This window comes from Meles meles, chromosome 12, assembly GCF_922984935.1.
Source record: "Meles meles chromosome 12, mMelMel3.1 paternal haplotype, whole genome shotgun sequence".
NCBI classification, from domain to species: Eukaryota; Metazoa; Chordata; class Mammalia; order Carnivora; family Mustelidae; genus Meles; species Meles meles.
This window is the reverse complement of record NC_060077.1, coordinates 59,303,048-59,318,205: the sequence shown is the minus strand read 5'-3', so window position 1 is coordinate 59,318,205 and position 15,158 is coordinate 59,303,048. Positions and strand designations below refer to the sequence as shown.

Genomic DNA, 15,158 nt, shown 5'->3' with positions numbered 1-15,158 from the left:
TATTTGGAGTACTTGAATTAACGGCTTTCCTTTAAGAGACCAAAAGCAGGGGCACCTGGGTGGCTCAGTGGATTAAGCCGCTGCCTTCGGCTCAGGTCATGATCTCAGGGTCCTGGGATCGAGCCCCGCATCGGGCTCTCTGCTCTGCAGGGAGCCTGCTTCCTCCTCTCTCTCTGCTTGCCTCTCTGCCTACTTGTGATCTCTCTCTCTGTCGAATAAATAAATAAAATCTAAAAAAAAAAAAAAAAGAGACCAAAAGCAACTGCTATTTTGGAATGAACTTCATTAAGAATAAATGTGAAAGTATTGAATTAAAAATCTGTGTGCTTATAAAGCTATCATTTTTCCAACTAATATTTCTGGATAAATGTCGTACTTTTTCCTTTCATATTGCTTATAATTTTGAGGTTTTTTTTTAGTGTTTGTGTATATATCATAACATTTTAAAATGCTGTAGAAGTATAGAATATTTAGAATAATAAGCCTGTTGAAAAATTTTGCTACAGAAAAATTCTGCAGGTAAAAGTCAGTGCTTTGGCTTATGCACTTTTTAATGCTTATATCCAAACATATGCAAATATTTGGTAGTTTACTAGTAAGCATTATTGGGGGTAAACTACTAAATCAATGTAAATTACAGAATCCAGGGGTAAATGTGAAGATCTCTGTTGAATGATTAAGGATAAAAAAATATACTTCAGGCATGCCTTGCAAATTTAGTCATAGTGGATGCATTTTTCAAAAATTACAGTGTATGAAATACTGCTCTGTGTTATTCTTAAATGAATATTATTTTTTTTAAATGACCTGCATTTTTTTTTTTTAAGATTTTTATTTATTTGACAGACAGATCACAAGTAGGCAGAGAGGCAGGCAGAGAGAGAGAGGAGGAGGCAGGCTCCCTGCTGAGCAAAGAGCCTGATGTGAGGCTCGATCCCAGGACCCTGGGATCATGACCTGAGCCAAAGGCAGAGGCTTTAACCACTGAGCCACCCAGGCGCCCCAAATGAATATTATTTATATTTCCTTTTAGATAATGTCTTTTGTCATCTTTTCAGATATTGGCATTTCTTAAGAGTTAGGTCCTAGGCCCTCTTTCTGTGGTCATACTCTTCACTTGACCTCTGGTGATTTTATACATTGCATGTATTTAGTTATTATCCACACCCTAATATCTCCCAGTCTTACTCTCCAGTCCAGATGTGTTTTCTTTGTTTTAGACCTGTGTGTCCTGTTGCCTGATGAATTTCTAGTTGTATGCCTCCAGACATCTCAAATGTACTGTGTCTCATATTGAACTCATATTATGTCCTTGCTCCCTGTCAGACTTGTTTCTTCTCTATGTTTCACTCTCTCAGTGGATCCAACTCTATCTATCCAGATGGCCGTATGAGAAATTAGGGGTCATCTTTAACTTTCTCTGATAATGTGATTTATAGTATATCAAATTCTCCATTCTCCTTCACTCCCTTTTTCCCATATAGTTCCCACAGTTATTTAGATTTCTTTCCATTCCAATTCCCAAAATGTCTTTTTTTTTTTTTTAAGATTTTATTTATTTTTTAACTGAGCCACCCAGGTGTCCTGATTTTATTTATTTTTTAGAGAGAGAGTGCACATGAGAGCATTGGGGAGGGTGGGGACAGAAAGAGAGGGAGAAGCAGTCTTCCCACTGAGCAGGGAGCCCAAGACACAGCTTGATCCCAGGACCCCAAGATCATGACCTGAGCTGGAGGTGGACACTCAACTGACTGAGCAACCCAGGAACCCCCATATTGTCATTTTCTATATAATTGCAGGAGCTTCTAGTATTGTTTAACCAACTTAGGAAACTAGCCAGAGTTACAGAGCTGACCATAATACTTCCTGGCCTTTGAGGTCTCATTTGTCTCAGAGATTAAGTTACAGTCCTAAGCGAGATTTAAGGTATTGCTTCATGGCCTTATCCACATTTTCAGACTCCTGTCTCATATTTCTTCCATACACACAATTCACAGTCCAAGTTTAAGCTAACCGAACTCACTCTTTTATTTCTTTCTACCTTAACGCTTTTAAGTATGTTGCTTCTCCTGAGAAATTCAATAAAGTATTTATTGACTGCCTACTATGTGCCGGGCCCTAAGGATACTGTAGCGAACAGGATAAAGTTCTGCCCTAGTGGAGCTTTCATTTCAGTGGATGACAAAAGTAATAACTAGATGTATAGATGAATATATATTATGCTAGTACTAAGTATTGTGAGGAAATAAATTAAGGAAAGAACTAGAGGATATGAGAGCTTTATATCATGAGATAAAGAATGGCTATTTTGGGGAAATGGCATTTGAACAGAGACTGAAGGAAAAGATGAAATGAGCCACTTGAGCATCTAGGAGAGGATTCTATGTAGAGGGAATACTTAGCAGAAATAGTGAGACTCCTATGTGCTGGGCATGTTTGAGGATCAGCAAGGAGATTTGTATAGGAGAAGGTACTTAGGGAATGTGGACTGAGAAGTAGCCAGGAAGTAGAACGTGTCCAGCTTGTGGTCCAGAATAAGGATTTTGGTTTTATGCTTGGTATGATTGATAGCTCCTGGGGATTGAAGAGCTGTATGATTTGATTGACATTAGTAGAGCATAGAGTAAAGACGTAAGAGCCTAAGAGACCAATGAGAAGACTTAAGAAATCCAGGCAAGAGGTAATAGTAGCTCAGTCTACAGTGGTAGTGATGAAGGCAGTAGGAGGTGATTGGGGGTAGTCTGTTTGCCACTTCCCTGTTGTTCAGTCATCAGATCTCAAATATTACTTCCTCAGATATATATATATATATTTTTTTTAGCTTAGTCCAGTTTACCAAATAAGCATGTCTTTTCTTTCTTTCTTTTTTTTTTTAAAGATCTCATTTTATTATTTATTTGACAGAGAGAGAGATCACAAGTAGGCAGAGAGGCAGGCAGAGAGAGAGGAGGAAGCAGGCTCCCCGTGGAGCAGAGAGCCTGATGCGGGGCTCGATCCCAGGACCCTGAGATCATGACCCGAGCCGAAGGCAGCGACTTAATCCACTGAGCCACCCAGGCGCCCCCCTCAGATATATTTTTAAATCTCTTTTGAAGTGGGCTAGGCCTCTGCATTATGCTTGTCTTAAATACCTTCTTCTTTTTTGTGGCCCTTTTATAACAGCTGCTATAAATAAAGCTCCATTTATATCTCAAAGATAGTGCCTTTGATAGTGTCAAAGATAGCCTTGATCCATACGTATTTGTTAAATAAATTTAAAAGTCACCTATTTGAAAGCTTCTTAGCCTCATATTCAGCCCCCATTTAGTTAGGGGCATCTTCTTTGTAAATCCCTAGTAGCCAGTGTGAGCACTTTTACATTTTCTTGTAAATTTTTGTTTAATAATGTGTCTAGGGGCACCTGGCTGGCTCAGTGCGTAGAGTGTGTGAATCTTGATTTTGGAGTTGTAAGTCTGAACCCCATTTTGGGTGTAGAGATTACTTAAAAAATAAAATCTTAAAAAAAATGTGTCTATAAGCTTTTAAAGGAAGCAGGGAGTAGGTCTGTATTGATCACTTCACTGCTGAACTTCTGGTCACATAGTTGTGCTCAGTAAACATTTGAACAGCTTTTTTCAGGGCATGAGTGTCCAATTATATTGAAAATCACCATTACCTTTTCAGTAGCTCTATTAATTATTATTTTTATTTTTTCTTTAGTGAAACTGACGAAAGTTGTAAGAAGCACCTTGGAAGGGTTTTATCTATTTGGGAAGAAAGGTCTGTTTATGAGAATGATGTATTAGAACAACTTAAGCAAGCTCTCTGTAAGTGTGTAACCTTTTATCATGATCTCTTTGTTAAAATGTTTCCTTTCATTAAAACTTCAGTGTTCTCCCATTTCAGATGGTGATAAGAAGCCTAGGAAGCGAACTTATGAACAGATAAAGGTGGATGAAAATGAAAACTGTTCCTCTCTGGGATCTCCAAGTGAACCACCACAGGTAGAAGTTTTTCTCTGTTGAGGAAGTTATGTTACTGTTTCTTCATGTGGCCACCAAGCTTTATTAATTTTGATGTTTTACTTCTGTAAATTGATTTTTATTATAATTCTGATTATAAGAAAGAAACTATATGACTATCTCTTATTTTCTGTTGACAGATTGCTTATGTGTAATATAGTATGTTGTATATTAGGCAACTATATTTTGCATAGAAAGAAGATATCTGATTGCTAAATATGATTAGGTCTAGTGAGATATCCCCATTTAAATAGTTTCCTTTTAAATAAATAGAATATTATATGATAAGACTATTTTGTTATATGGTTTAAGTACACTGAAAATGCCATTCCTAGAGAAACTGCCCTTTAGAGTATTTTTTCTTTTAAACAAATGTAAAAATGAGTGTTAACAGTAACAAGCATGTATTCATACAGTTCTATGTAACTATAGAACCATATAGTTCATGGTAAAATAAGATGGATTAGAGTCATTATCTTAATACCCCATGTCCTTTCAGGTTGGTACAGTATAGCATTCTTTAGCCATCAGATGATTCCAGAAAAACATTTTTAACTTTTAATTATGTGGGCATTGAGTGTTAAAGCTTCCTCCTTCTATGTTTCAAACATATAGGAGGGACAGATAAAATTTAAAAGGAGAAAATGAAGACATAGCCATACTCATAAAACAAGGTAAATATCTTCGTGGGCTAGAAGTGGTACAGAAGCGCACAACTCCATATGTGTGCCAGAGCCTGGTTCTTGCTAAGCTTTGATCTGGAAGCAAACATGGCTTTCCAGAAATACTAGGGTAGTAAGAACTCAAAGTGCTCCATGGGAGTTGGAGGACTGGACCTGAATTCACTGCACGAAACCAGAGGCTGGGTGAAACGCTTTCCCCAATGAAAGGAGCTTGAAAGAAATAAAACTGGGGGTGTGTTTTGTCAGTGTTAATACTGGGGAGGCAGAAAGAATCTCAGCTAGGTGGTCAGCTAGGACTGGAACCAAACTACCTGTTCACTCGTTAACAGGAGGTACTGAAGCCCATATGATCACCAGGGAGAAAAGCTTGAGGACAAAATAACAACAACATTTCAAACAACCAAACACTTAGGTTTATATTTCTTTCTATTTGGTAATAATTAAAACAAAGCACTTTGTGCTGAGAGCCGCCTTATGATTCCATGAACAATATTTTACCCAAGTTCTGGAGACGGGGTCTGATCCTCTTGTGTTCTCCCTGATGAAAAGAGTAACCTCGGTTGTACTTCTTAGGAGTATCTGTCTGACTCTAATCTAGTACTTAAATAAAATTCTGTTGCTTTTCATTTTATAATGACTACTCTCAGATTAGTTACACTCCTTAATTCTCAGTGGTTCAGCTTTGTAGCTGTCATTTTATTCATGTCATTCTTTATAAGAATGGCTAAAATTTCTCTTTGTAGGATCCAGTTGAACTCATTTCTTTCTCTTCTACGAGAAAGTTGTAGCCTAGTAGTTGTTTTCAGAGAACTTTGCTTTTTTTTATCTGATCCTTGACCCAGCACTGGAAACTTAGAATTAACTCACATGGGAATGTGAAGGTGAGATGAGAGCAGGTTGTAGGGAAAGCATGCATACCAACACTATAAAGCCAGATTACCTATCATAACTTAAGAAAATTTGAGACCTTTCTAAGACTGATTAAAAAAATGACAATATAAAAGTTAATTGGGGCACCCTGAGAATAAGCTTCCTCATAATCATTGCTCTTAAGCTCACTTTCATTTGTAGTGGTATATATCTTAAATAAAAATTATTTTATAAAATATTAGAATATTAAACACATAGTAATGAATTAAAAGCATATGTGGGGTAGTATATTTATTAGACTCCATTCATTCTTATCACATTTGATCATTTACTTTCTACTAGACCCCAGTGACAACTTTTTTTAAGGGAATAGCTTAAAGAAAAATCAGTAACGATCTGTCAGTATTATCTTTAATGATGCACAGAATTGGTTATATCCTGTATTTTTCAAGTGTGTGTGTAATTTCCTACTGTTCCAGAAACTAGTCTTAGAGATTAAAAAAAGAAAAAAAGGAGGTGGGATATAAATGGAGACCAGTAAAAAGAAAATGTATTAATTTTTCTTTGGAATAAATTTATAGATATTATGAATTGTGAAGTTACCAGCAAAGGCTTGCTGTTCCCTCCTAATTATATCTGATATGAAAACAGTGCAAGTAAAATATTCTAGTGATAAAATAATTTTTATATTGGCTAAGTGTTTATGTAAGTATTAGTCATCAGATATATGGAATTTTGTGATATTTTAATGATCTTGTTAACAAACTATAGAGTAGTAGAAGATAACCATATTTAAACATATTCCAAAACTTCATTGCTCTTCTGCTTTAATTACATCGTGTAGAAATAGAAACGTGAGGACTCTTCTTTGTTGTAGTAGAACATGATTTGTATCCCCCACCCCAAATACCAATTTAGTATTAAAATTTCTGCTCATGTACAGTGATAATATAATGAATATGTTGTATGTAAAATTTGTATTGTGTAGGTTGAAGTTATAGCCTACTTTCCCTTTTGCCATTGTATGTATTTGGCATATAAATGAAGCCTGTTACTTTCAGAGTCTGATATTTTTACACTATCTGTCTTTACCACTAGAGTATGGCTTCCTCAAGGCCGAGGGCCATATCTTATTCTGGTTTTCAATATATATTTTTAATATTTGATATAGTGTAGTGTCTTTTTCTTAATACTTCTTAAAAGAAATGGACTGCCTTCAAAAGTAGTTTATTTTTAAAACTTTGAACAAATATATAGCCCATAAGGAGTAAGGAATATGAAATAAATTTTAAGTCTTTTGTATTTGTTCAAGCTTTATTTATTGTGGTTCTAAAGTTGTATAACTTTTTAGACTCTAGATCTTGTTAGAGCATTGCAAGATCTAGAGAATGCAGCTTCAGGTGATGCAGCAGTTCATCAGAGGATAGCATCTTTGCCTGTTGAAGTTCAAGAAGTATCCCTACTAGATAAGATAACAGGTAAGAAAAGAAAATGTGATCTGGAACTTTTTTGGAAGTCAGGGTGAGGGAATGGCATATGGCATTGTTTTTGTTGTATAATAATGTTGTTATTCTGTGCTTTTCTTAGATAAAGAATCTGGAGAAAGACTTTCTAAAATGGTAGAGGATGCTTGTATGTTGCTGGCAGATTACAATGGCAGATTGGCGGCTGAAATAGATGATAGGAAGCAACTCACTCGAATGTTAGCAGATTTTCTTCGTTGTCAAAAGGAAGCCCTTGCAGAGAAAGAGCATAAATTGGAAGTGCGTAACCTTTTCCTTCTTTAGTGCTTATTTGTTTAATTTATTTCTTGGTAGCCATTTCAAAATATTCTGTTCCTGTACTTTTTGCATTTTTTTGACATAGACCTTTTGAGACAATGGCCCAGGTAAGCTATTCCTTGCGGGAACAGGTTTCTTTCTACTTGAACCAAGTCAGCAGCCTAAGTAAACTTAGAAATTTGGTATTATGAAAATTGATTGCTTTATAAAATTATTCATGTGGAATTCTGGTAAGAGTAATTCATCCAAAAAATTTAAACTGTCATTTTCAAGAACAGAACTCATTGGAAAATGGCAGTATAAAGTCTGGTGTGAACTATAGTAATTTATGGTTGGATTTATTGAATTCCTGTTCTGAGTACATGTATGTACTTTTAAGTATACAATCAAAAAATAAAAGAGTTTTTTTGGCATAGAATTAATTCTGGGTATGTTAGTTCCCCTCTCCCTGTCCCTGTAAAGTTCATCAGTTCTGTTCAAGAAGTTAGTCTTCAAGTTACTCTTTTGTGGCATCCCTGATTCTGATGTTTAACATATTCCCACTTCACTCCTGGCTCATACACAACCTTTGGTAAAAGAAAGTCATCACTCCTTTAAGTGGTGATTGATACTGTTGATGAGTCTGGGGATGCAGAGTTGAAAAAGAGAAACATTTTCCCATTTCCATTGGGCAGAGTAGCTGTTGTCAGGGGTGGATGGGCCAAAATCTTTTTTGACTAGTTCTTGTTTAAATTGTTTATTGCTCTAGCAATGTCTTATTCTATATATGTATGTAAGAGAATTTCTAACTTGTCTGGATCCCTTTATTTAAGCAGTTCTCTGTAAATTTGTAGGTATGTTATGATACTGCCTCTACTAAGTGGCTTTTATTAGTGTTTAGTTCTTGTTTTAGTGGTCTCTGCCGAAGAGGATCGTCATTTCTGCCTGTGAGACCAGCTATTTGATCACGAGTTCTCCCATCCCAAATTCTCAGGTTTCAATTTAGCATTAACCCTTTTCAATTTGGGGCACAGTTATTGGCACCATGCTGTACCTTTAGAAAGGTTTTGCAACTGTACATGGAAATGAAAAGGTAAAACATTTTATGAAGAAACAGGTGATACTGAACTTGGCTAGTTTTTGATATTGCAATGCAACTTCTGTGTTAAACATTGTTCCTTGTTTTATCGTTAGCAGAATTAAGGGTAAGTAATGTTATGCAATTTTTGTCCTTCCGTCTGTTGGTATGGTTTCTTTAACTTCTATTGAGCTTCTGTTGCAGGTATTGGACATGGGCGTATCTTCTAACGATGTCATCATCATTAGCATATTCTTCCTGCTAAAAATAAATATCAAACTCCAAAGCCTGTATTGTCTCATGTTTTTGAAAATTGAAGACTGAAACTGTTATTCTACTGTATGCTACTTTTTCACTTGTTTGTTATTTATCACTGGTTATAAAAATAGAATTTGTTTGAAATGTAAGGAAGTACCCTCCAGTTCCCTCCTTTCCCAGTTCCTTTCAGCTAGATTGCATAGTTGATGGTTATAGGTGATGAGGCTGATGCTAATAATAGCAATCACATTTACCATGCGTTAGGTACTTTTGTAAGCACTTCACATTAATCCTATATAGCGGGAAGAATGATCCCCATTTTACAGGTAAAGAAAATGGAGGCACAGGGAAATTAAATAACTTGCCCAAGGTCACAAAGAGGCAGTGAGTTGTCCAGAACCCAGGAATTCTGCCTCCAAAGGGCACATTTGCTTCCAGGTTTTAAAGAAATTTAAATTCATAGCAAAAGCTAAAAACTCTCTCTCCAACTCTTTCTGCTTCCTCCCTCCTCAGAGGTAATCATTGTCTTAAAGTGTTCTAGAACGTACTTGTTTTTCAGCATGACTGGATATTATATTAAAAAAAGACCACCTTAATTATGCTGATCATGTTTTTAGGAGTAATAAAAATGTAGATTTCCAATAAATTAGGAAGTCATTCCACAGAACTCTTTGTAAGTTACCATTTATTAACTGAGTGATTTCTTTGTCCAAAGATTACGGAAATGATTTGAGATATTTAGACATTTTTTGTATCAAGTAGGTGGCATCACTTTGAAGTTGAGACTGAGAGGTCAAGATTTATACTTACCATACATATAAGCCGTGGTATCATCAAATAGTTTTGAGTTATCTGCATCTTTGAACATCAGCTGTCATTGATCAGGTATTGAGTCATTTTTTGTTTTTTGTTTTTTTCTTTACATCGAACATAGAATATTCAGGGATTGTCTCATATTTTTTAAGGAGGTTGGTATTAAAGCATTTGTAATGAATGGAAACATGAAGTGTTTTTTAAAATTTTGGCAATTATGAATCATTTTTGGAATTTGTGACTAACTTGAGCTGGTTTCTAAGCAGATAACTGTTTTATTAATCTAATTTATACTTAAAAAATGCATGTCACAGATGGCTGTAGAAATCATATCTCACCATTCAGAAGTAGAAATTACTGAATAAACCCTTGTTCACCTAGTTTATTATTTTGGAAGGTATTCATAGATAGGGGACTTAAAGTGACATTTTGATTTTGATACTGTTGGGGAGGGTAAAGTACAGATATCAACAGTTTTTCACATTTAAAATGATAATGTCTTTGATGCTCAATACAGCTGGTGTAAGGAAATATGCTTTTATAAAATCCCTATTTATGTCATTGTACCCAGGTGTGTTTTAAATTGCTAGAATTCCATGGAATATTGGAAGTCACAATTTGATGGCTTTTAAGTCAAATTATACTTCCAAGTTCTAGAAGTCTAGAAGTCTGGAAGTCTAGAAGTCTAGAAGTCTGGATGGGAAAACTGTCAGAGAGGACTGTATTTATTGTGTTTATCTTACATCAATATATTCAGATTTAGCTCATTTTTAAAATTGAGGGTGTAGTATTCATTGTTTAGTTTATTTAAGCCTGTCCCTCTTTTCATGGTGTCAGATTGCAGCCACTGAGTTGCTTTTATTAGTTTTGTGTGTTATAGGTAGTGCTGCAGAGAACATCCTGGTGATTCAGTCAATGTAGTCCCTTTTTTATTCTAGTGGCCCATTTGTCTTACCCATCTTCAATTACGCAGTAGATTTTTGTTCGTATTATTTTTGGTATTCATGTCTACAATTTTAATTAATAATGATTGTTGTATATATGAGTTTATACTTTCTTTCCACTTACTTTATATGTATTTGCTTTCATACTTAATATTTCAAATGGCATTTTCCCAAGTAGATATTTCTTACTTTACTTGGCCTTCTCCCTGTTTCTGAATACATTGTATACTTTTGTTGTCCATCCCTGCTGTCTGCTAGACAGTGTTTTCCAGGATTTTCAAGACTGTTTACTTTCATAAAGCTTTGTTTCCCAGAAAGTTCAATTATCATTTTTTAAATGCTTAAGATAAATTTTGTTTTGCCTGAGACTTTTAGTGATTAGAGATTCCTAATGTCTGTTCTTTAACTATAGGAAATAAGAATGTTTTAAATAGACAGCACTGAAAGTGCAGATTTAAAAATCTTGCTGAAGGTGTTACAACACCTGCATATAGCTTTTTGATGGTTATTTATCAAATTTCAAATTTTATTAAGGGTATAGTGGTAAGGATATGAAGAACTGCTTATGGAATCTTTCATCTGTAGTTCAGTTATTTCTTACACTTTCCTTTTTTTTCACTGAAGTCATTGATTTAAATTTAGAAGTAATTTGATAAGATGGAGCTATATGGATTTTTTTAAAGATGGAGCTATATGGGTTTTACTAATTTCGTAATGGTTCTTATTTTTTGAGATCTAAATATCAAGTGTGAATTTTTTATGGTTAATTTACTTTTCAAGGATCATAATCTTAATATTTTTTCTTGATTATGCAGTTAATCTGTTTTCATCATAGGAAAAAAGCTCCTTGAGCAAAAGGCTTAGCCTTGTGTTTTGGCTTCATGTATCTTGTATACTGTTCTTTTCATGTAATATATGTACAACTTAACGCTACTCTTTTCCTTTTTAATGAATGGCTATATCATAATTTAACAGTTCTGTGTCCTTTGACTAAGTGTTTTGGTTGCTTTGATACTATTATAAACACTATTGCAGTGAACAGCTCTTCTAGTACACTCTTGACTCATATATGTCTTCTTTTGTGATAAATTCCTAAAGATGAAATTGCTAATTCATGGTGAGGACTTGATATATGTTAATCAATCTAACTTTCAGTAAGATCGTACTACATCACCTTTGATGATTCCCAAATATTATGTATAGGTCTTCTGGGCCATTCATTTCTCTTTTAAAAAAATGCATTATATTGCTGGGTAGATAACATAGGGCATGTGTTTTCACTTTTGTACATGATTTGGATCTTCAAATGCAGATCTTTGGCTTGGTTTCTCACTCCTGTCTTTTGGCTCTATGGGGTAAGAGTTTTAACACACTGATATAGAGATTTTCAGTTGATCCTTATTGTCAACCTAAGACTCACTATTAGGTTTCAAGGAGCTTGGTACCTCAAAGTCCTGAGCCTCCCCAAAGTTCCTCAGGATGAATTATATCACTTCTGGTCATTATTCCTTGTTCCAGTTTTTTCTATCTTCCAAAAGTTTCTTGACAGCTGTGTGCTGTGATTCCCTTTTCTTCATTCCTTTGGGTTTCCACCTTTAAAAATTGTTTTACTATTTTAGTCGCTTTTTGGGAGGGAGTAGAGATAAATATGAGTTCAGTTTATTATAAAAATGGGAAGACATTGCGTCTTTTTTTTAAAGATTTTATTTATTTATTTGACAGACAGCCATTGTGTCTTTTAAAATAGAACTATAGTATATGTGTTTTGTAACTTCTGCCAAACTGCCCTTGTCTAAGTGGTTGTCATATTACCTAGATTGTTAACAACTCATCTTCCTTTTCTTTCTCTTAACTCCTGTTCTTCCTACGCAACTGCAGCCTGGTTTATCTCTTTGAAGAAGTCAGGGCTCATCATACCCCTGTTTAAAACTCTCCAGTGCTTCCCATTACACTTTTAAATCTTATTTAAAACTCCATGATATCACTGTTGTGAGTCGTCTTGTAACCTCATCTTTAACCATCTCAACAGCATCCATTTAACTCTTAAAGCAGGTGAATTTTCTCGTAGCAGGGTTTCTGCCTTGCTAATGGTTAACAGAATGGGTGGAATGCTCTCTCAACCAGTTCTTTACTTAACTGACGTCTTTTTTCATGTAGATTTGTGTTCCCCGGTCACCTCTTCAGCCTCTTTTCACTGCCTTTTCATTTGGTTCCACCTACCCTTTCTGCCCTCTTGGCTCCCAATATATTACACTGTCATTTTCTTTTTGGCTTTTTATTTGTTTTTCCTTTATGGTACATATCACTCTTCGAAGATTTAAAACTTTGTTTTTCATGTTTATTGCCATATCGTCAGTGGTTGGAGTAGTACTTTTCTCCTGGTGTTTTTTTTTTTTTTTTTTTGAATGAGTAAATGATTCAAATGATGAATGAGTGAATATCAATACAAATGTAATTTGCAAGAAGTATATAAGTATTTATGTTTTAAATTGATGATTTATTTTGTAATTAAATCAGAAAAAGAATGCTGTTTTAATAAAAATGATTAAAGAGATCTGAGGCTTTTGAAGAAGATTATATCAAGCACAGTAGGTGAACTAGTTTTTAAGTCATATTAATCTAGTCGAATACTTTCAAAAGGTGGGCATTGTGTTCAGGAATGCAGCTTATAGAACTGCAGCTGAGCATTTGAAACAAAGGAGTAAGTGGCCATTTAAAAATTGTAAAATTATTTTACCAGTTTGCCCTGCTTTTCCTTCAACAGAATAACATGTTAACAATATGTTAGAAAACACGAGTAACAAAATGAACTGTACTCAGCTGCGAAGAAGCCCTGAATGTATGAATCACAGTGCTACCTGGTAGAAGAACTGGAGTCACAAGTGAAATCCTAGTCTTTAAGCCAGTGTTCTTTCTTTTTACATAAAAAGAAAGGAATTTAAGCTGTAATTGCCTTCTGGTTGCTCACTTATTCAAAGAATAAGCTAATAATAGTAATACCCTTCAAGAGGGACATTGTGATTAAAAATTTATGCTTACAAAGCAATTAGTACTCTCCCTGACCAAATAAGTGCTCAGTAGTGGATAACTTCTACTGTTCTACTATGGCAGCTGAGATTTACTAGAAGTTAGGTAAGATTGAAAAGTAGGTTGGAACCAAATTATGGAGAGCACTGAAGGTCAGGTTGAGCTGATGGTTGTAGCAGTCTAAAGGCTGGAAAGGAATGGTGACATTGGCAGTGTTTGCAAGCCTGGTTGACGTTACTGAAAGGTTTACAATGGGGAGAATTTGCAATAAGGAGACCAGATAGGATTTAATTAGAAAATTTTATATTATGGATAATATAGTTAATAATAGCCATGAGAAAATAAAGGAATGAGCAGGTATCAGAAACAATTGAATCATAAAAATGTATCAGTTGGGTCTGAGGATAGAGAGGTAGAAGGAATCCATGATAAATGAAATGTTGAAAACCATGAGTCAAATGATTTTGACATTGACTAAAAGAATATTAAAATAGGGAACTAGTGGGGCGCCTGGGTGGCTTGGTTAAAGCCTCTGCCTTCGGCTCAGGTCATGATCTCAGAGTCCTGGGATCGAGCCCCACATGGGGCTCTCTGCTTGGTGGGGGAGCCTGCTTCCTCCTCTCTCTCCGCCTGCCTCTCTGCCTACTTGTGATCTCTGTCAAATAAATATTTTTTTAAAATAGGGAACTAGTTTTGGTGGGGAGAATGATTTTGATTTTAGGTAGGTAGATCAAATTTAAACTTTGTTGTTTTTATTTTTTGTGCAGCAAAGTTCGATTATATTTTCCCAGCTTTATTGAGATAACTGACATAATGAGCGAACTATTATAAAATTCCTTTTTTTTGCTTTCTTAAAAAATTGAATAGTTGACACTAAAGTTTTTCTAATTGTAGAAGTAGTAAGTGATCCTCATAGTTTAGAAACCACTCATAAGAACACACAGATAGCACCTGTAGTCTCACTACCCCTCAAATACCATTGATAAGATTTGGAAGATGAAATCATACAGTGTGTACTATTTACATATTGTCTTTTTTACACATTTATAAACATTTTCTCATTATCTAAAATGAAGTAGTTCTTTAACCAGCTGCCTTTTGTTTTAGCAGTTATTTTTTCCCAGTTTCTTGCTATTGAAAAACATTGCTTTGAATCACCTTTTTGCTGAATCTTTGCTTATCTGTGATAATTTTCTTCATGAATTCCTAGATATAGGGGTAAAAATAAAACAGTGAAGCAAAATTATTTTCATGCTCAGTCTGCTACAACTTAAGAAAACAAAATGATATTCTTCTGGTGACAGGAGGTGGAAGTGGAGATCTCAGTTGCATTTTATTAATGTAAATTCATATGACACAATCTCTGTGAAGAGAGTTGGTAATAAATATTAGAACCTCTTATTTTACATAATTTTTTCTGTTGGTTTTTTTTTTTTTTTCTTTTACCAGGTCATTTAAACTGCATAGTGCTCTAAAAGTAGCTATTAGTAGAGGAAATTCTGGGAGCCATTGAATTGATGGCATGGTTCTTGCTTTTGTATTTTTAAAATATTATAAAGGGGCGCCTGGGTGGCTCAGTGGATTAAGCCGCTGCCTTCGGCTCAGGTCATGATCTCAGGGTCCTGGGATCGAGCCCCGCATTGGGCTCTCTGCTCTGCAGGGAGACTGCTTCCTCCTCTCTCTCTGCCTGCCTCTCTGCCTACTTGTGATCTCTCTCTCTCTGT

General features: G+C 35.2%; 1 protein-coding gene across 1 annotated transcript in view; it reads left to right on the top strand.

The window, feature by feature from the left end:
* The window catches only part of RPRD1A (regulation of nuclear pre-mRNA domain containing 1A), a 77,519-nt gene that overhangs the window by 31,447 nt on the left and 30,914 nt on the right, over window positions 1-15,158 (top strand). The window contains exons 3-6 of the mRNA XM_046024646.1: window positions 3,700-3,806; window positions 3,886-3,983; window positions 6,906-7,032; window positions 7,142-7,317. Coding sequence (XP_045880602.1) covers window positions 3,700-3,806; window positions 3,886-3,983; window positions 6,906-7,032; window positions 7,142-7,317 — 508 coding nt within the window. The remainder of the gene's footprint in view (window positions 1-3,699; window positions 3,807-3,885; window positions 3,984-6,905; window positions 7,033-7,141; window positions 7,318-15,158) is intronic.